This window comes from Meleagris gallopavo, chromosome 1, assembly GCF_000146605.3.
Source record: "Meleagris gallopavo isolate NT-WF06-2002-E0010 breed Aviagen turkey brand Nicholas breeding stock chromosome 1, Turkey_5.1, whole genome shotgun sequence".
NCBI lineage: Eukaryota > Metazoa > Chordata > Aves > Galliformes > Phasianidae > Meleagris > Meleagris gallopavo.
The window spans coordinates 107511141-107533253 of NC_015011.2; the positions used below are offsets into that span (position 1 = coordinate 107511141).

Sequence of the window (22113 nt, forward strand, 5' to 3'; positions counted from 1 at the left end):
AGATGTGATTCTCTGTTCTCTCCACATACTGGATCCCTGTGCTGTCAGCTCCTCCAGTTTTCCTTCAGGACATTCCTCAGATCCAGAGTTCTTAAGCAGAAGGTGCTGTTTATTTCTAATTCTCTCTTAATTCAATTTTCTGCTTTTTTCTCTTCTTTTTTTTTTTCTGTAAACACTCAATTTCATCTCATCAGTTTCATCCACACATTAATAATGCCTTATTTCTGTTAGCCCTGTACACCTTTTCAAAATTCTTTCAACAAGCGTCACATCTTTGGCCACTCTCATCCTTTAATGTGCTTGCTACCGTAATCTGTAAGCATAAGCAAATCAGGATCCCTTGCAGTATGGCTCAGGTGTGGAGTTCAAGGGCCAGAAGACCAAGGTTCATTGGAAAAGTGAGTTGGTTCCCTCCATTCCACTCAGGAATCCCACCTCCCCTTCCACCCCCAACTGCTGGAAGTATTCGTAGATTACCGATGCTTCACGTGCATTTGTGCGCTCTGTAAATTAAGAAGCAGAACTGCTGCGTAATAACTACAACTGATAAAATATTAACTTGTGCTTTTTTAATAAAATGAAACAAAAGCATTCTAAATCATAGCAGCTTATAGTTCAAAACTGTCCATAGTTTAGGAGCATAGTGTAATTAAGAAGTATTAAAACTGCAAAATATTAAAGCCCTGCAGCAATTCAAATCCATGACAAAACCTTCATGCAGAGTGAACAATACTGCCTGATGTTCAACTGATTTGGTCTACTTGTTCATTGGTGAAACACAATTTTTCTTCCCTTGGTAATGGGATATCCTCTTTTCCAAAGGGGAGGAAAGGTACACAGCCCTTTTGATCAGCATGCGGTAGCTCTTTCCCTAGTTAGCAATACTCTTCTTCATAGCACTGAGAAACGAGGACTTTCTGTTTGCCATTAGTTGAGGTAAGTTATCTTGCTTTTATTTGGGTTTAAGACTACTGTAAAGGAGTAGCTTTTCAGTTGCAGCATGGTTTGTCAAGATTACAATATTTTTGACTGCATAAAATACATAAGTAAAAAATTATGATTTGTAGAGTTTGTTATCAAGAGCTGAGACTTACATCTTTACAGAACTGTAAATACTGGCTTCCTAACTGCTAGTTGATAATTTTGCTGGCAAGAGCGTTTGTTATATTTTTCTTCAATCCCCATAACCTTTTGCCCAACTGTTTTAAGAACTAGCAAAAAAAGTCATTTGTAACTATAGTTAAACTGTTGTAACAGCAGTAGACAAGCTGTATACTGATTCTTCATTAAAACACCCTTCATTTGAAGCTACAAATGTAAGAGGCAATTCTTTTTGTTCAAAATAAACTATCAGCATGCTCTGTGCCTTTAACACTTCACATCGATTACAAAAAATTTAACAATGCAATCACTAACATACCCCACTAATGAGAAATTATGAGAAATCGTTTGATGCAGAACCTCCTGCATCAGTCAACTCTGATCGATAAGAAAGCTATCAATTTTGAAATTTAGATTTAATGCATTTTCAAGAAGCTAATGAGAAAGGAGCAACTTAAAATAAATACCATAATTAAAACTGCAAACTGTTACAATGATATATTATAAACTTGTCCTAGATAAACCTAGTGCTTCAAAAATTTACCAGTGAGTTTGTATTACAAAATATGTGAAAATACAATAGAATACCACAACAATGTCCTTTTTTTGGGTCAACAACGACGCCAAGGTGATTGAGTCTTAACTTTTTAAATCGTTAATAGAACATACCGTAATACATAAGTTGTGATTTGGTTGAATTCTAGATACCATCCCCACCCAAACTTAAATTCACCTTTTCCATTTCTCCTCTGAAACTAGTGCCAAACTTCCTGTCAAACCCGGCATTTTCTTGAAGAGCTTTAAAATTTAGCTGTTACTTATTTTCTACTACTACGTTTTGGCAGCAACTATTTATTGGTCTGTTATTGCAAAAAGTGCAATTTAACAATAAACCAGTCTGAAGGTCATTTTATGTCTTGAGGATACATACCATATATTTCTTTAAAAATAATCATACTTTTGTAAGCAATACTTTACAGTAGACACCTCAAATCTACCATAGATGTAAAACTTAAAACGAGAAAAATTTAGTCTCTAAATCTTTATACACATATTTATATTTGAGTTTCTATATATATTATATATATACACAAGCACAAGAGTATATATAAAATATATATAATCAGATTCAAAAAAAGAACAAAAACTGGGCACTGTACATAAAATCTTTTTAAAACTCAAACAATAGAAAAACTTTAAACATTAAACAATTTTAATAAAAGTTTCTGTACAATGCTAAGCAGTTTTATTTACATATAGAAAATGTAATAGGAGTAGTGTTTGAAATTACAGAACTCCTTAAAATTTCAATGGCAGGTAATCTGGAAAAAATAACAGCATTCCATTCACAAATATTTTCAAGCAATAAATATGTATTTATAAATAGTGTAAATTTACATCAAGATTAGAAACAAAAATCACAAATCTGAAGTTTATTCCTTAGTCTATGTGCAACCCATTTATCTTTGTGACTTGGCTGTTAATTGTTTTAAATTTTATTTAGGAACCAAAAGTGTAACCGTCATGGTTTCAAAACAAGACAGAAAAACATAAAAGCAGTAAAAAATTTATATCACCTAACTCTTCACAATTTAAATAAAAAAAAAAAAAATTGCCCAAAGAAAGACTTAAAATTTCTAACTACCTTACAAAGAAATGACCAGCTAAGCTAGTACTTTTTCCAAGGGAAATTCTGAAGGGGAAAAACGGATGAAACCAACTCATCAGCCCAGAAACAGAGAAAATACAAAAGAGGTGGTCTTCAAGTCAGTAGTCTGTATAATGTTGCCAGTTTTGTCAGATATATACAAAACATGGAATTATTTTTTTGAAGTACAGCTGGATGAGCTTTATTTGTTTTGAGTTCTGGAGTAGGAGGCAGTGCTCTCTCCTGTCCAGTTGGTTGACACTCCGCACTTGGAAGGTTGCATAGACACAGCTTTCAGCCAGCAGCCTTACGGGATAGCTACAAAAATCAGTGGTGCAGAACTGGGTCACTTCCTGAATATCAGAAAAGTTTTCATTTAATGTCCATGAAAAAATGTCAAGATGAAGAGGATGGCAATGGAGGAGCCTGAAAAAGAAAACATTAAATTACCTTTTCTACAAAGGTGTAGAATTCAGCTGTTTAACCAAAATCTGTGCAAATGGTGAGCATGACAGTTTGAGGTCAAACACTATGGTTTTTATACACTGAGACTTTGTCCAGTGGGTATCAGCATTTTTTTTTCCAACTTATTCAACTACTCTGTGTTAGGATTTTGCCTATACTGCACATTGGATCACACTGTGGGGATATCTTGAGTTGATACTATGTGAGCTGCCAAAACAAGTCCCGCTGAGGCAGAAAAGAGCTCCAAGTGGGCTTATAGTAGATGAATCTTTATATACTCTAAAACAGGGATTCTCAACCTGTTTAGCCAGGAGAATGGGTGGGTCATCCCTTTGTGGCTCTCCAAATACCATGCAGGTTGCATTTTACTTCCTCGCTACATAAACATTAACATATAGCCCTGAGGTTATCTGTGGAAAGGATCAAGATTCTCTGATATGGGGACAGAGCTTTTATTTATCTCTTTATTTATTTTCAATCATCATTAATTAGTGCCTTAAGAGTGAAGGTCTAGAAGATATCTATTCCCTAGTATTGTTCTTTGCGGCATTATCACCAAAAATACTGAACTTCTGATGGCACCTCCTCTTCTCTTTTCCTACACATCAGTCCTGCCATGATGAGGAATCCCTTCAAGAAGCTGCCCTGTCTCTAAAGACACTGTAAATCACACTTCAGTACTCAACTATGCAATACTAATTCTACGTAATTCCTGTATTTACTCCTGATACTTTACCCCAAGCATCGAGCCTGTTAGTCCTACACCACCTTTGCCATCTGAGATTATCTTTGTATTGTGATGTGCCACAAACCTCAACCCCTCTTCTGTAGGTTATGACTCCTCTCAATCAAAATTATAAACCTTTTTAAAAAGTGATACCGTGCATAAATTTCACTATGCAACAATTTTTAATGTTCTTTAGCACTGCAGGTGTAGGCTCTGGTGGGGCAAAGAGCTGTTTACAGGTTGAGAACCCTTGTTCTAGGCACAGTTGCACTACTACAATTACCTATATAATGATACAGACAAAAACATACCCCTCCCACTCTCCCTCATTCCTCCCTCTTTTCCATACAAAAATGTTCTTGCCCATTCCACTCGGATGGTGTATCTGAGAATAGGTGTTTATTTAGATGCTGTTTTTGCAACATATTATCACTTCAGAATTGCAGTATTTTACCAACTGTAATAACAATGGGCTTCTAAAAGAGTGAACACAAGTTCAGCCATCTCAGGCTTTGCTGAACCAATGAAAAGAATTAAGTTCAGAGGACACGGTCCTGTGTTCTCACCAGCCTCAGCTGGTGAACCTCGAGGCATTAGCTCAAAGGTTGCAACTTATCATGCCTGTATAACATGAAATAATTGTCTAAACATACACTTTCTGCAGCACCTGGAAATGAATCAAAAAGGCACAGCTGTTTCTGGGCTGCTGTATTTAATGCAACATGAAATTCTCAGAACGCTTTGTCCAATGTTTGTCTGCTTTGACAGAAAGGCAAGGCTTATCATAAATAAATCCAGCATCGCTTTCACTGTGATTACAAACAAGCCATCTTTGCCTGAAACAACGAAACCTGGGTGAAACGTTAGGACAGTTGTGCTGACACAGTTCAAAGCAGGAGGCTGCCATATATAGCACAAAGCTATAATGGCAAAGTGGCTTTTTGCTTTAAATTGAAATGCAAAGGAGGCCCCAAGCCAAAGACAGAACTGTTTGAGAGCATCCACTTGCTAAGCAGAAGGAGAGTGCTGATTTGGAAGAGGGTAGGAAGGGGAGGGGGAGGAAGGGGTCTCAGTGCATAGGATGCTCTGCTGCTATACTGACTTCATACCACAACCAATGTATTAGAGATGCTCTTGAACCTGGTGCTAGTTTCTCCAAGCTTCACTGTCCTGATTCTTCCCATCTCCATCTGATCCAGTTATGGTCTCCAGGTGATCTCTATTGGATTTTTAAAGCCACAACTTTATGAATTGTAACATTATACTTTTCCTGAAAACTCAGTGGTTATGTTCTGCAGTAAGTTACTGTACTATTTCACATAATTCTGACTCTGCAGTTTTGTTCTGTAAATATCACACATAACCCAAATCTCCATTTGAATCAGAAAGTTCACGGTACTCATACAATGGAGTACCAAGACAGCCTACAACTGCTTTACAAATAATGTATTTATGCATCCACTTATTAATTTGACTTACTAATGTAAATTGATCATAGACTTGCATCAAGTCCTCCATTTTGTACTGTTCTAGCACCACAAAATTTTCCAGGTTCGTGCTTATCTTTCGTGCACAGTCTTGGCAATGTACAACATAGGTCTTTCGAGAATTGCTCTCACTAGTGACAAAAAGCAGATCAAAGACTTCCACCTGTTAGATAGGAAACAGAAAGTCAATTGTTACTATTTCATTTGTAAAAAGTTAAAGAAAATACAACTGTCAAGGTTTAAGATTTACAGTCTTATCCTGAGAATACAAAGAGAAAAAAATAGACTTGTTTAGGGAAAATCCATCTTCCTAAGGCTTAGGCACTGAGGTGAAATATGATAAAAACCACTACTAAACATTACACTTAGGGTGTCTGTGTGAATGGATCTGTGGAAAAGCTTTTGGTCAGTGTTAACAAGGCAGGATTCATACTCTGAATGGGGTCACTCAGTAAGGTCAGTACGTATTACAATTACACCTAATTCCTCTCTTTCAAATTTACCTGTAAAAAGAAAGTCATAATTTATTCCCTTGCTACTCAGTTGCACATTAATCCTGCCCAAGAGGCTTGATCTGAAAATAATTTTAAACTGGTTTTCAGGTGGGAAATACTTTATTTTATGCTTCACAAAGATTATTATTCAGTACTTTAAAGAAGCTACTAATAGAAAATAAAATCAAAAACTTCAGTAAAGCATTTTCTATGAAGAAAATGCACTTATATTCTCCCTCTTTTGAAGCTGTTGTTGATTACTGGAATGAAGACAGATATATCTTTACAAGGAAGCTGAGCAGATCAAATTATATGCAGGAAGGGGTAACAACTTCTTAGAACAACTGAGAATGGAAAATTGACCTCACGAATAACAATTTCTACGTAGTGTGGAAAAGGCAGCTATATAATACAGCCTGTATTTAAAAAAATAGCTTGATGAGCTCTTTGAAGACAGCACTGTATCACATACACGTGCTTACAGCATACTGTAGATGCTGCAGTTTATAGCAGCAACAAAAGATATGTCAAAATTTCAACAAACATTGCAGTAGTACCCAAGCCCAACATACATTTATTTACTGACCTCACAAATGCTACAGTAATGAGCTGGCTCATCCTTTGTTCGCCCATGCCAGACAATCTCTTTTCCTGCAGCAATCAGAGCTTCCCTCAGTGTCTGACACTGTTTGAGAGTTCTTAACAAGCAATACCTGCAACCAAAATCAGGATCAGAAGACTGCAGTGGCAATCAGCTTATATTACACTGTCTAGAAAGATGCAAACAGCCTGAATTTCATTCAAGACCCTGGAGCTGGAGCTTCTTCCTGTAGGACTTCAGAAACACTTGTCTAATAAGAATCACTGGAAGCATGACTTAAGTATGAGTTAGATCACATCATTATGGACCTCTGTGTACATTTATTTCATTTCTGTACATTTCTGTGATGTAATGAAAGTCAGTTCCTTAACAGGAAAAAGAAAAAAAAAAAAGGACAAAATTTTTAACACATTTTATGAAGAAAAGAATCGGACAATTTAAAATCAGCAATTCCTTGTCATGCTTCTGCTAAGGTTAAAAAAACAAACAACAAACTTTTAATCTTCATAAACCTACATAGTTTTCTTCTTTACTAAAAAATGGTGACTTCTTTCCTAGCGTTGTATGAGATGGATACATTCTCTTAAAAAAAAACAACCAGCAGGCAAAATAGTTCACCAGATTTCTAATTTACAATGTTATTTACAATTATTTTTAGTTCTTAGCTATCTTATTTATTTGAGCCACTGTCTGTGCAGCCTTTGATTTTCTCCTCCACAGGGTGGTTACATTACATGTTCATCAGATGCAGAATGAAGACTGAAAAATGTAAGGGGAAGAATAAACTCTGGACAGAAAACAAAGTACTCAAGAGTTCTGTCAAAACGTTTTCAATTTGATCTTTCTCCAATTTTAAAACCTTAAAAATGTCATATATATGCTCTGTTCTTTTCTTAAATATTTGTTTCATGTGTTACCAAGCAGTTAATAGAATTTCAGGCTTAAATTGCAATACTGTCCTCCTGATTTTTTACACTCAGATCATTCATTATCACTAAAACAAGTCTACGGTGTCATTAAAACGCTCGTAATAATAATGCAAAACTGAAAGCTTGCTTTTTGATTCAACGTATTTTCATATACTCATTTTCAATGAAACCAAACAGCTCAGTTAGCTGCAACTCCTCCGCACTTTTCTAGTTTGATGTTAATGGAACTCATGATGTCTCATGATATCACATACGATCAACCATATGTGGTAGATCACACATTAATTCACCTGAATGTTAGGCTAATGTAGAAATGCTTATGACAAGTTCATTAACTTTGGTATAGCATTCTTTTGTGCAATCTAATCCGATTCAAAATAAACTTAAAAGCCACCACTGTAACGTTCTCTTCTGCTGTCATCTGGAAAAGTCTTTGGTGTATCAGATAACAGCTAGAAGCCCATCTACCTACTTGCAACCACTGTGCTCCATTCCTCACTTCCAAAGAGTTTTCAAAGTATTATTTTCAAAGTGCTTTCGAGTGTTACAGTCGTGAAGAAAGAACTGCTCAAAGTGTAATCTGCATGCAACACCACAGCAATGCTTGCCAAATTTGCAAGCAAAGCCAAAAACAGTGGTTAAAAGGTGAATTACTTGTCCTTAAACAAAATTCAGATCTGCAATGTTAACTATTTCATGCTATCAAAGCTATAGAGAAAGCACATAAAGTATCACCTTGAAAATGCATATCGCAATTTTCTAAAACATGAAAGCCAAAATGGTGTGTAGTAGACACACAATGTTTAAGCTGAGTAGGCTTTTAGAATTGTATGCCTGCTTTTATTCTTGCACAGTGGGAATTCAGTTAAAAAAACCTGGACCATCATTCTCTCTCGAGGTTTTAACAGGTATGACAAAGCATGAGTAGATCATGTCCAGTCAAATCCTGATATTTAAGAGAAGATCTTAAAACGGACATCACTGTGATATATTCTCTAAGTGTGGTGAGAAATCCATTTAATGTTTAGATATCCAGTAAAGCTTTTTAAGTGCGGAGACCATCCCAATGGCAATGCAAAACTGATCTCATTCTATCTCCAAGTGATTTATTTTCCCCATCAATATCAAAATACATTCTATCTTGCTTCATGATTTTATGCAAAATCATTTCTCTCATGTCCTGCTCTTCTACGCTTATAAAACTATTTTGGTAAAAGAACTTACTATTCCTGTTACTTTGGAATTAATTATTTTGGCCTTTTTACTATGTTCCCACTATCTCCAAAATTCTTCTTTTCCACAGATACACCTGTAAAAGCCTTCTGACTTCCCATGTAAGTTCTGATGTTAATTTTTCTTTTCTCGAGCATTGTGCTGTCAGTCAAACTTTAAATCATTTTGTCTGCCTTCATTTCCAGTCAAGATTCTACTCTTAGTATAAAATTTAAAAAAAACAATCTCATGAGAAAGTTTTAGATTTTGCTCCTTTTATCTAGAGCAAGATAGCACTCCTTCAGCCAACCAGTTTGAGAGGAAAATTATGCAACTGCTCACCAATTGTAAGGAGGTTCATGAAGCTTTATGCACTTAAAATATCTACACGAGGCTAAAGCCATATAGTAAACAGAGTATTCTGGTGACAGCTGCTTCTAGTTACAGCTGTACAACTACAGAAGGAATCACAAAGAAGAGTTGTTCCAGATAACTGTTTCTAGATGTAACCAACTAGAGATCATCACTGGGTCTTCTCCTCCTTCTCACGCAAAGCATGAAGCCAGGGGACTGACAGACAACTAACAAGACAGAAGTGGCTTCAGTAGCCTGGAAAATGCAATAGTATGCAAGATCAAAGTCTACATCAGCTCCTCAGTGACTTTATTTCTAAAGCACATCTAACAATTTAGGTATCTCACTACAAAAAACTCAGCTGCTACCAAACCAGATGACAACAGGAAACCATTCCGTTCTCTGTATTCCTTTGCAACATTTTAAGATTTCTCTTGGAGAAAGATGCTATGCTCAGTCATGTTTTTCTCCTAAACTTAAACCATAGACAAAAAATGACTCAACTTTGCACAAATGCAAAACAGGGGTGCCAAATTATTAAAATCATATTTTGCAAAAAATATTCTAGAGCTGTTCTGAGATTTGCAGTGCCTGCTGGACTAGAGAAGATAAATACACATATGAAATAAAGGCCTAGCCTTTTTTTTTTCTTAAAGGACTTCTTGGCTTCCTCACAATCTCTACTTCTTTTCCCCTCCTTTCTTATTTCCAGCAGTACACTATCAGTTTCTTGTCTTCCTTTTTAATACTTGCCACCTTGACTAACAGCTTAATTGAAGGGACAAAACTATTTTCAACTTCTAACACTTCTGTGCCTTTACAAAGTTACCATCTCACTTATTCCCTCATTCTGCAACAGGGGTTCAAGGCTAAATTAAACTCAAATTACTATTTGCAAAATGGTATCTCACTCAGATGTCAACAGTAAATTCTACTAGGGGAAAAACTGATGTACTTTGCTCCTTTTTTGCAGGTTAACCTATCCATATTTCAAGGCCCATTTCAAGGCAAATCATAAAAGGATTCAATGCTTGTGGATCCAGTATGTTGAAAAGACTAAAATAAAAGCTCTTCTGGTTGGCTGAAGAAAAACAGAGCTGCCACCAGAGTATTCTCATGATGAGTCATTTGCTGTGGAACTCATTCTCCCACTTTCTTTCTGACAAGCCTATGATGGATGTATGCCGAAACGTCCATTTATTCCTCAACCTAGATATAATGATTTATATTTTTCAAGTTGCACTCTTTAAAAAAACATTACTAAAGATGCTTTGAGTCTGAAATGTTTCTGCATTTTAGAATAAGTGTTTAAGAAATGTCACTATACTCAATTATCATTTTACACATCGATTAATTCCTTGTTTGGAAGAAAGAGCAAAGGGAAGGTGACTTTCCAGTTCTATTTGTCTTTATTTAAAACATTTACATTGGATTGCCAAATAATTGGTGTGTGAGGCTTAACTAAAGAGATGTTCTAAAAATGCAAAATTAATTTAAATTTTGCTGTAAAAATGACTATCATTATAAATGTAGCACTTCAGTCGATGACCTCAATTTGTTATGTCTTATGGTATATACTCTGAACAGGTTTAGTTACGTAAGTTGTCTGCTTCTGTAAACTGCTGGAGTCTGTGGCATATTTAATATTCACAAATGGCTTCTTTCTTTGAAGAACAGATTATCAAATCATTTTGGCTTGATTCTCAGAAGTCTTACAAAGGCCTATTTAAAGATCTACTAGTTTTATGCTTGAAGAAGAAATGGAAACAATAAATGCTCAAGTAAAACTTACTTAATCATTTCAAAAAGCTTTGGATCTGAGACCTTGATATTTCGAGCCATATTCCATGAAAGATGAACCATGGGTACTATGGACTTCACGCTCTGCAGTTTATTCCATTCGTACCGTTCCACTGCCAATTTGTATTGACAGGCTATATAAAAAGAAAATTACAGAAGTAGTTAGATAACAAATAAGTACCATCTGAACTCAAAATAATTTCATTATACCAAAAATTTAGACTTTTTTTTATGGTGAGACTAAACAGCATTTCTGAATAACTCATTCCCTGCAACATCTAAATTCTACAAAATTTATTTTTAAGCACGTATTTATTGTATTTCAGATGCTAAAAGTACACAGAGTATCACAGAAATGTGAAAACAAGGACTTGCTGACAACCATTCAATTTCTATGCTAACAGAGTACACATTTTCAAAAAGTATTACTTAATAATTTTCAAGTTTTTGACACACAAAAAAATCTACATTTGAGATGTCTGTATCTTGCAGACATTTGCGATGTCTGCATATTCTTTATCATTTTACAATGCTACAGTATGTAATTTGAAAATGAAGACTGCACCTTGAGAGATTTGTGCAGTGAGTCAGACTTTCTGATTAAGCAGCCTACTCACCCCACCCTTTTCAAAAACTTGTTTTGAAAAATTTACTGTGATTGAACACGCAAGCGCTGTATCAGTCAGTCACATGAACATGGAGATAAACTATTTATTGCACCATAATGAAATAAAGATACACCTTAAACTATTTAAGAAAACAGGTTTTTTTGGAAGTACAATCTGTTCAAATGCTTGATAGAATCTCCTTATTTTAGCTGTGAACTTTTCTTCCATTCTCACATCTAAAAGCCTTCTTAAATTATGGTTCAAAAATGACGACTTCTAGAGGAGTAAACCTTACATTCCTTTGTTTAAAAAATTTACAACTGTTCGCATTTTCTGATGCTTTCATTAAGGAGCTATTAGGTATCTTTTATCCTGAAAAAGGGGAGATTAGACAAGTCTTCGTATGCTGTAGTAAAGTCTGTTGGGTAGAACAAGTTTTGGAAGAGAAAGTTAAAAAAGCAGCCTACAAAACACAGTGCATGAATTCCTCTCAACATTTTATTCTGCTTGTCTTTGATAAGCTACTGTAAGTTTTAGAAGTCCATTAAATGCAGGAATGTGAAGACAGCATTCTTGCTGCTTTCATTTCCTATTACCAATGGGATTATTTAATGCTTCAACAAGTAATGTTATAAAATACTGTAAATTCATTTTTTAATCCAGAAGACTGAAGTAAACTGTTAAGAAATGGCAGGTTCTGTGGCATAGAATTACCTTACAATGCATTATTCAACTATACCTGTAAGAGGGCCAACATTCCAAGCAATGTTGTTGCACCAGCCGATAGCCTGAACCCAGTGAACAGTGCCAGCATTTATCCACACCAAATCCCCTGGTCTTTGAATAAATCGATAAACTGGGACATTGGCTTCATACAAATCCTCCAAGTTTGGCCACCAAGATCCCATTAGAAAATTCATATTGTTCCTGAAACAATGGGAAAAATAAAGCTGTCAGCATTTATCAGCATATGTATTAGTAGCCAACTCTTCAATGACATTACCTGTAAAAAGTGATCACCACTGTAGGTATTTTCAACATCTAATCCCTGACGCAGTAGGACTAGTCAGAAGGAAAGTTTCACCTACAGAAATCCTGATCCCAGTTCCCTGTTTTATATCCTGCAACATTAAAATGTTCAACCATCTGCTTATGCGAAGTGAGATGATGGCTTAGAGTTAAGTTCTATTTTCCTTTCAATTTCCCAGCATTATTAATGCTGAGGTAGAGGAATTCTTGCTAGATCTAGCGTGACATCGGTGTAGAATGATGCTTTTTTTAACCTGTGACTGATTTTACACACAGTTCTTAAGAATGCTTTCTGTTTAGAACAATGCAAAACATGTACTCATGCTGTCAGTATGAGCGTGCAAAACTCGTCCGCACAAGAACTTGTTGGCACCATCTCAACTGCTATTCACAGGTCTATGCTATGTTCAGACAGAAAATGCTACTCCTCCTGAGAAGCATCAAAAAAAGCCTCCATATGGACTTCCTAACAATGAAATCTTGAGTCTTCCAATATAGCCTTGTGAAATACATACATTTTTCCCTTCCTCATCCCAATTTTAGAGTGATTTTCTACTGCACCATGAAAGATCACTGGCAAGTTTTCGAAGACCATTCACTGCCTCTATCAGGCACTCTGGAGAGTTTATGAGGTTACCAAACTTTTAGACTCCCTTTTAGTCTCAGAAAGGGCAGTGGCATGAGGGTAATAGGCCTATCGTCATTACAGACATTACATTTTTGACAGTGGAATTACAATTCTGAGGAGGATAATCTTTGTAAAGGTTGATTAAATAAGAGCAGTTGTCAGTAGACAAGCAGAAAATAGGTACTGAGAAGAATATGCAGAACCCTGGGAAGATTCTGAAGAAAGCTGAGGAGTTTAGGTCAGTTTTTAAGCGGGCAATATTAAAAAAACAAAAAACAAAAAACCTTCCTTAAGATCAAATGAGATGGGACTCAACTGCTCCTAACTGCCTTTTTTTTTTTTTTAAGCACATGTGCAACAGAAGGAGGAACACACATAGAAGTGGACCACTATTACCCAATAGTCAACACACCTCATTTTTAAGTAAGCTACAAACTTGCAAGTATATGCAAAGCATGCCATGAAGCCTCCTGGAGTTCAGGTAAACTAAGCTCTCCCATTAGATGCGGCAAGAAACAATGTCAAAACACCAATGGCTCTGTAATTCCTTAAGTATGACACGTACATTAATCATAATAAAATTAACAACATACAATACCAGAACAATACTTCATCACTCCTAAAAAAACAAACCAAGAAAAAAAAAACAAAAAACTACCAAAACAAAAACCCAGCTCCCTCATCCCCGAATTTTTCCATCACCCAATTGCAACAGTCCTGAAAGTAATCATAAAAGGATCATCATTTGATAAGAGTAGATGGTAGCATTCATGTGCTTGATAAAGAGGCTAGCCAAACAAAAAGGACTCGGATTATCCAGTAACGTAAAGTTTTGGAAGCAAAGCTTTCACTGAGCACCTAAGGCAATCCAAGCTCCTGCACACTGCACAGATGCTATATCTTGCAAACATTCCAGATTTTACATTTTGACTTGTTATGAAAGACTTTTCAGACTATGTGGAAAACCCATTAAAAATTCACTTACAACAAACACCCTCAGTGAGTACTTCCCCTTCTCCCATTAGGTCTGAGCAAGACAAATACAACTTGAAAAAAATAGGGAACAGTATGTACAACTTACTTTTCACAAAAGTCATTCATGACACCCCAATAGCTTTCAGGAACAACAAACCATTCACAGTCACCTGGACCAATATTTATATTTACTGAACAGAAGTTGTTGTTTTCTTGATGACCTGAAATTTAGAAAAAATAAACACATTTTCTGTAAGGCTAATTTATCAAAATAACCAAGAAAATGCAAAGTAGGTTATAATTACTAAAAAAAACAACAACCCTACATCACAGTTTCAGTTTTCATAAACTTATTATATGCAATATTTAGGTACTTCACAGTGTCAAGAAATGCGACTAAGTTATAACAACAACAGAATTCTGCTTTTATTAGTTTGTGCAAAACAACAAGTTGGAACTACCAATCTGACTAATGAATCTGACTAATATTTCAGCTGCTTCCTTTCTGTAGAAATCAATGCTTCAAGATGCTAAAGTTTACATAATGTGTTTGTGATAGCTTTTGACAATCTCATTTAGGAGAAAAACTTCATGACTTCAGGCACTAACAAACAAGTAGTAAGAAAATCTGCCCCAAGGAACTTTCAAAAATCGATATAGAAATGCCAGATCTTACCTTCTTTTGACAGCTGAGGAGCTGAACCACAATCCCTAACAGTATTATCTGAACTTGTACTTCAGCACTAACAGACTACGGAACTTAGTCTAGAGGATGAGCAACAACAGACATGGAGAAGGCTGAGGTACTCAAGTTCTTTGCCTCGGCCTTTGCTGGCAGTCAGCCTTCCCACATCTCTCACATTGCTGTATCTCTAGGTGCAGGCTGAGGGAGCAAAACCATTTCCATGGGAAGCAGAAAGTTCAAGATTGTGATAAAACTGCATGTGTACAAGTCTCCAGGGTCTGACTGACATGCATGGCAGGGTCCCGAAGGAACTGGCTGATGTAGTTGCTAAGCCACTCTCCATCACAGCTATCAGGTGACTTAGAAAAGGGAAACTTCCCTCCCATATTTTAAAAGGGTAGGAAGAAAGATCTGGGAAACTACTAGCCAATGAACCTCACCTCTGTGTCTGGGAAGATACTGGAGTAGTTCTTCCTGGAAGCTATGTTAAAGCATATGCAAGAGAAGGAGGTGATCAAACACAGCCAGCACAGGTTCACCAATCTGATGACCTACTATGATGGAGTGACAGCACTAGTGGACAAAGGAAGAGCAACAGATGATGTTTACCTGGACTTTTGCAAAACTTTTGATATGGTCCCACACCACATCCTTATCTCTACATTTTAGAGATGTGGATTTGAAGGCTGGACTATTCAGTAGATAAATAATTGATTAGATGGTCACAGCAGGGGGCTGTGGTAAACAGTTCTATGTTCAATTGGAGGTGGCATTCACCAGGAGTCCACCTTGGTATTAATGCTCTTTACTATCTTTATCAATGATCCAGATGGTGAGACTCTCAGCAAGTTTGCAGATGATACCAATCTGAGTGCTGCAGATGACACAACAGAAGGAATGGATGCCATCCAAAAAGGCCTGGATAAGCTTAAGAGGTGGGCCCATGTGAACTGAATGAGGTTCAACAAGAAAAAGTACAAGGTGCTGCAGTTATGTTGGAACAATTCCAAATATGTGTACAGACTGGGAGAACTAATTGAGAGCAGTTTTGCTGAGAAAGACCTGTGGGTCCTGGTGGACAAATAGCCAGATGCAAGCCAGTAGTTTCCAGTCTGGAAGACCAACAGTATCCTGGGCTGCACCAAAAGAAGGATGGCCAGCAGGGCAAGGGAGGCAATTGTCCCCCTCTGCTCTGCCCTTGTGAGGCTACAGCTGAAAGTACTGTGCCCAAGCCTGGGGTCCTCAGCACAAGAAAGATGTTGCAGCTGTTGGAGCAATTCTGAAGGAGCCAACAAGGATGAACAGAGAGAGGGCTGGAGCACCTCTCCCAGGAGGGAGCATGGGGAAGTCTCCAGGGAGACCTCACTGTGACTTTCCATTACTTAAACGGAGTTTATAAACAGGAGGGAGACTTTTTGTATGGTCCGATAGTGATAAGACAAGGGAGAAGGGTTTTGAAATAAAACAGGAAGATTCAGATTAGATATTAGGAGGAAATTCTTTACTCAGTGAATGGTGAGACACTAGAATAGGTTGCACAGAGAAGCTGCGGATGTCCCATCCCTGGAGGTGTCCAAGGCCAGGCTGGATGGAGCCCTGGGCAGACTGTTCTAGTTGGTGGTAACCCTGCTCATGGCAGGACGGTTGGGTTTGGCTGGGATGGAGCTGACTAAACATCTGCGTGCCAATAGGAAGCAGTGAATGAATTCCTTATTTTGCTTGACTTGCATGCACAGCTTTTGCTTGATATATTATAATGTCTTTATCTGAACCCAAGAGTTATTGCACTTTTATCTTTCTGATTCTCTTCCACATCCAACTTGGAAGGGAGTGAGTGAGATGCTGTGCAGCACTTAGTTGTCTAGCAGGGTTAACCCACAATAGTGTCACAGCACAGCACTACCCATTATGAAGCCCAATCCTCAGACAGCAGTGAACAATTTTAAAAGTGTAGTGATTTCTATGATTATACAAAGACCTACTTGGGAAGTCTGTAAAAATTTTCAAGGCACACAAATTACAAACTTGGTTCAAGTATATGAACTCATTCTTCTCCCCCTTAAAAAATCTGGAATCCATTGTTACATGCAAGAGATTAGAATGACAACTATCAAGCATCAAAGAAATTCAGAAATTTCCCCTATAAAACAATTTAATGCTTTGTACATGCAAATTCAGTTAATCAAGAAATTAAAAAATAATGAATATGTACTTCGTTATCATATTTATGCCTGCTATAAAATACAGAAAATCTGCAGAGCAGATAAATTAATTCGATAGCAGTAGATTCCTTTTTTTGTGTTTTTTTCCATACAAAAATTATACTCACCTGGTGTTCTGCTTCCTGGAACCTTCATGTACAACTGCACTGTGTTCATGCCCAGGATGGTATGACCAACATGGCTTAGAAGATTTCCTGCTGATACCACACGTACAAAAGCAGGAAGTTTTGTCAGTTCATGGAGTTGCAACTTCCACCTGCAGCAAAATAGCAAATTGACAAACTGTGAATCCCTGAAACTCTTAGAAGAGTTTGGGAAATACAAACATTTTCAGAAAATTGTTATCATAGGAGATGAAGGAACAGTGACTCACTGCTATATAATTTAGCATCTTTTAAAAGGGAAGTTTATAGAATACAATAACCTTACTTGACAGATAGAGAAATTTAAATGTCAATTCCTTTTAACTGTAAACTAGAAGACCTGGTGACCTAACTCAATCTTGCAGTTATTCAATCTGGTGCTATATCACAAGAAAACTATGCTTTTAGTTTACACCTTAGTGTATGTCATATATCTTTTCTGTAAACGCAAAGGTCTGCTTTCCCCACACTCCTAAACCAGTCAGAAGCTGCTAACAATGCTTTCAAGAGCCAAATGATATTATGTCATGACATTTGCTAGGAAGACTGTCTGAACATAGTTTGACTTACAAACATGATTGCTATAACCAGCAGTGAAATCAGCTGTATGCACATGCCATGGAACAGAATGCTTTTATTAGCTGATAACATCTCTAAATACAAATTCTCCACACTTATGTGGGGCTCTGTAATGTCACATGGATATCTGTGCTACCCCTTCAATTTGAAAACATTTCCAAATAAAATCCTAAGTATGACAAGCCAGTTCAGGGGAAAAATTGTTTTGTATCAGAACCTGAGACTGAAAATCAGATGTGGGATGTATGTGTGATTCTACGGGATCTATCTGAAGTATCGAAATACAATTTCTATGAACCTCTGGTCAGTCATTCCTAGGTTAGGGTTAAAGTCTCTCCGAAAGGATTGCTCTAAGGGTTAGTTTATTGGCAGTAATTTTGTAAGACAGAATTTTGTTTAGAAAAATATGTGATCTTATTTTAAATTTTACAACAATCTCTAATCACATATGCAGCATATTCTGTATGTATACAAAAAATTCATTAGCATCCTCCAGTTTCCAGTACTATAAGCTTTTCTCCTGTTCTTCTAACTGAAGTGGATCAGAATTTTACTACTGCAGTGGATGGAACAGTAATAGTATGCATTTCCAAAAAAGATCCAAGCAGAGACTGAACTAATTAAAAATTTATTACTGGATAAAAACAAAAAAGAATGCTTTCAGTGTATTTCTGAAACTTCGTGAAGTTTTTCTGAGCCATTTTCCTCTATTTCTTGGTGTCACAGAAATCTCTCATCTGAAGAATACTCTGTACTCCCCTTACGCTTGTAATTTTATCATGGCTTTTCCACTCATAGTCATCAATTTGGACTTTGCTATATACTCTGAGCACTGCTTCTGAATAGAGAAGCAAGAGCTAAGAGAAAACAGAAACAAAATAAATGAGAATAGGTATAAAAGAGGGGGAAAAAAGGGAAAACAATTTAGAGCATCGGAATGAAACAAATGGAATGTGTTAGAAGTATTATTGGAAAGAAAAGCGACTGATGGAATTTAAAAGTTCATTACTGAAAAATTAAAGATACTGGGAAGACAAACTCAAAAACAGATTTTAAGGTGAGAGGGATTTGTAACAACAATTTAACAACAGATTAAAGGTAACATGCCAATAGAGCTTGCAACTGGAATTGGGTTTATCAGGAAATAACTGACTTTGGAGAAGAATTAGCTTTCCAGAAGCATTAGCTTTCCAGAAGAAGTGTAGCAGTGCAGAATACCACTGTGAGCAAAAGAAACTGCAATCAAACTTACTTTTTGTCATCTGACAGGTCAATGTTGGTCCCAAACTTGATTGTTTTAAAAGGTCCTCTTCTCCTCCTCCCAGAACTGTAAATATAAAAAGTAGTAGCAGGTGGATGTGAAAATAGGAATAGTGTAAAAATACACACAAATATAACTGTAAAATTACCATATTTATACCACACTTACTTATCTGAAGATGTGGATTCATTATCTGAGTGGTCCTTGTGGTGACTCTTTTTTTCATTTTCCTCCTATAAAATGCAATTGTGAAAACGCTATCATTTATTTAACAGTGATATCTAAATAATTTAAATATTAAAAAGAATATGCATAAAAATATAGGCACACAGAGGTATGAAGTAATAACATTTGTTTGAAAATGGTGGTACAACGTTTAAAGTATCTGCATCCAAGGTCTCATGTGAACGCTGCCGTTAAGAAAATAAACGTTATTAGTCAAAATCTGTTGCAAAAAAATCCTTGTGATAAAAATTCAGTGAGGTTCAGACCAGGACAACAGGAAACTTCTACACCGTAAACTCTTTTGCTAACCTATATTAGAGTTACAAATTTATGTGCTGGGTTGCTTCATTATGCAGGTAAAAAGAAATCCAATCTAACATTTTTAGACCAGAACATTTATCTGCCTCCAAAGTTAAACAGGTCTCCTGATGCGAAAATAGGCTAACTAATATTTATAAAATTCACTTTATAATATCCATTATACAAAGTTCTTTGAATTTTTAATAGCCATCTGCTATTTTAGCACTGCAGTAGCTAGGACCATGACTAGTGGAAAAAGTCTAGCCAGCATTAAGTGATGTAATTTCATCTTTTTAGCACAGTGGGCTCAAAGTTCTGTTTTAAAAACTTCCTTTTTCACAAGTATACAGGCATAGAAGGAGAAAGTAAGACAAAAAGCAGGAAGGAACTGCTTGGATGCTGTCCAAAGACTTTGTGCTTTGAATGAGACAGTTGTTAGACATCAAAGTGCCCCATGTACCTGAGAAAGTCCTATTCATCCTTTGAACGAAGGACAAAGAGGAACAAAAAAGGATTGAGCAATGATGGTTTTATGAAATACTGTAAAACATGTTAGAAAAGCAATGTTATAGTTGTTAGAGGGGGAAAAAGAAGGTCACTTAAGGCAAGCCAAGAGAACTGTATCTGTAGAAAGGAGAAACTCAGCTTTCATTTGAACACTGCAAAAGTCATCTAAGGACAGGTCACAGCAGTATTAGGAAAAAGGAACACTAACACTTAAAACATTGCCATTTTGATTTTTGAGGAAAAAATGAAAATTGACATATGAAAACTATTTTATGTACTACATTTTTATCACCACTTTGTAGCAGAGGAAAAAACAACACAGAAAATACTGCAGTTGCTTCTTGATGCAAAAACAAAGCTGAGGCTTTTCTGCTGACAGAAGTATATGTAATCAACTACATACTTTATTAACAGTTAGCTTTTCTGTAATTTTATTTATACATAATGTTCTCCTCCAGAATGATGCTCAAGAACACAACGTTGGTGCAATTCTTTGAGAAAAATCCCATTCATGACTGGTTAGGCCAAGCCACACACTATTCTGCCCAGCTCTCCCTGCTTCCTGCATGGTATTCCTGTGTCTTTTCCTCATCTTGTGTCAATCTTGCTTAGAATATTTAACCACTCTCCCTTTTCCTTTTTCCAACCACAGATACATTTCTTTGCTTCTAATCCCTTCCAGTAATGCAAGAAATTAGGGAATTTCTCTTTCTTTTCTTAATGAAATCATCACTGGTTTTGTGTAATGGCAGTGAAAACTGCAACAGCCAATTCTCCACTTTTTCTCCTTTTTCTAATCAACAAGTGATCAATAATATCCTTTGTCTTTGTTCCACCTTAATCTAGTCTTTTCAAAGCTATCAGTAACATAAGCCTTTGATGAGTGCCTGTATCTAATTTCAAGGACGTGCTCACTGCTTAACAAAAATATTGAAACTTAGTACCACTAAAGTATAATGTTTGCAACACTGTGAACATTTTACAGGGTTCTGTATGTCTAACAGTTCCCAAAATGTTAAATTTGGAACCCATCAGTAACTAGTACAGGAAGCATCAGTTACTTTTCTGAAAAAAAGTTTCTACGAATATTTTAAACAGTTGTGTTAAAAGTATGAGCGTAAACTTCTAATAAGTCACATTCAAATTAATTCAGGTTACAATGAAGAATGAAGTCATGTCAAAGCATGCCTAAAATTTGAAGCAATATGACTAAAAAAAAAAAATCTGAAATTTTTAATATTTCAATATTAATTTGGACATCACTATGAGAAGGCTTAAAGCTAACAAGCTTTTAAAATACGTAACACTAAGTAGCTTTATATTAAGAAAATGAAGTCTATGTTAAGCACAGGAGGGAACATCCTGTATAGTATTTAACGCTCTGTTTAAAATAGACTGTAAATTCATCTTTTCATGCTGGTAGGAATGTCTCCATTTCTTGAACAACGTCTTTTTCAAGAGATGTTACTAACAGAGCTTAATTCCAGAGTTAGTATACAGGCTACAAAATTCTAATTTACGTAATAGTAACATATTTACCCTTAAAGACTCCTGGAATGAGGAGGCCTGGTACTGTGCATATTTAGCAATTGTTGTATGAGATCTACTGCTTTCACAACGCCAGATTTTCTTTGTTCCAGTGGGGTCCCAGTTTTCATCTGCTGGCTGCAGTAGTTGTGTCCTCACTTCTACTACGTGTTCGTTATTTGCTTCTACCAATGTCTTAGTAGAGAAGAGTCCTAGATCTAATAAATAAGAAAAAAAAAATAATCACAAATGGCTGTTAATATATGACAAGAAGGTTTAGAAGAGATGATATTAATACTTAACAATGTTATGGTAATGTACAAGAGGCTTTTCTATACAACAGTAGAAACCTAAAAAAACCTTGACAGCTATTTTACAGACCTTATTGCAACTACAAATTCATAAGTGTGTGTAATTCAATTAACAAATATTTTTCAGAAATTAGAGCTCTATGAATGTTCACAGTGACATCATCAAATCAAAGCACAAAGGCAGATAGGCATAGTTTTCACAGGAAAAAAATTTCTGTGCATAAAGCTCCCATACCCTCAGCTCAATTTCTGTCTGTGATCAACAATATCTGATGGAAGTTTGCTTTTTTTTTTT

The 22113-nt window shown here is 36.2% G+C and overlaps 1 protein-coding gene across 1 annotated transcript; it reads right to left on the minus strand.

Annotated features, from left to right (window-relative positions):
* Window positions 1-549: 549 nt before the first annotated feature.
* On the minus strand, window positions 550-21750 carry LOC104909236 (lysine-specific demethylase 6A-like; the record flags this gene model as incomplete). Its single annotated transcript, XM_019621134.2, has 10 exons — window positions 550-5160; window positions 5421-5591; window positions 6509-6635; window positions 10811-10952; window positions 12166-12353; window positions 14165-14279; window positions 17073-17221; window positions 18940-19014; window positions 19117-19181; window positions 21520-21750. Coding segments are annotated over 10 exons (1320 nt in total), but the record flags the coding sequence as incomplete, so codon positions are not given.
* Between the last annotated feature and the right edge of the window lie 363 nt (window positions 21751-22113).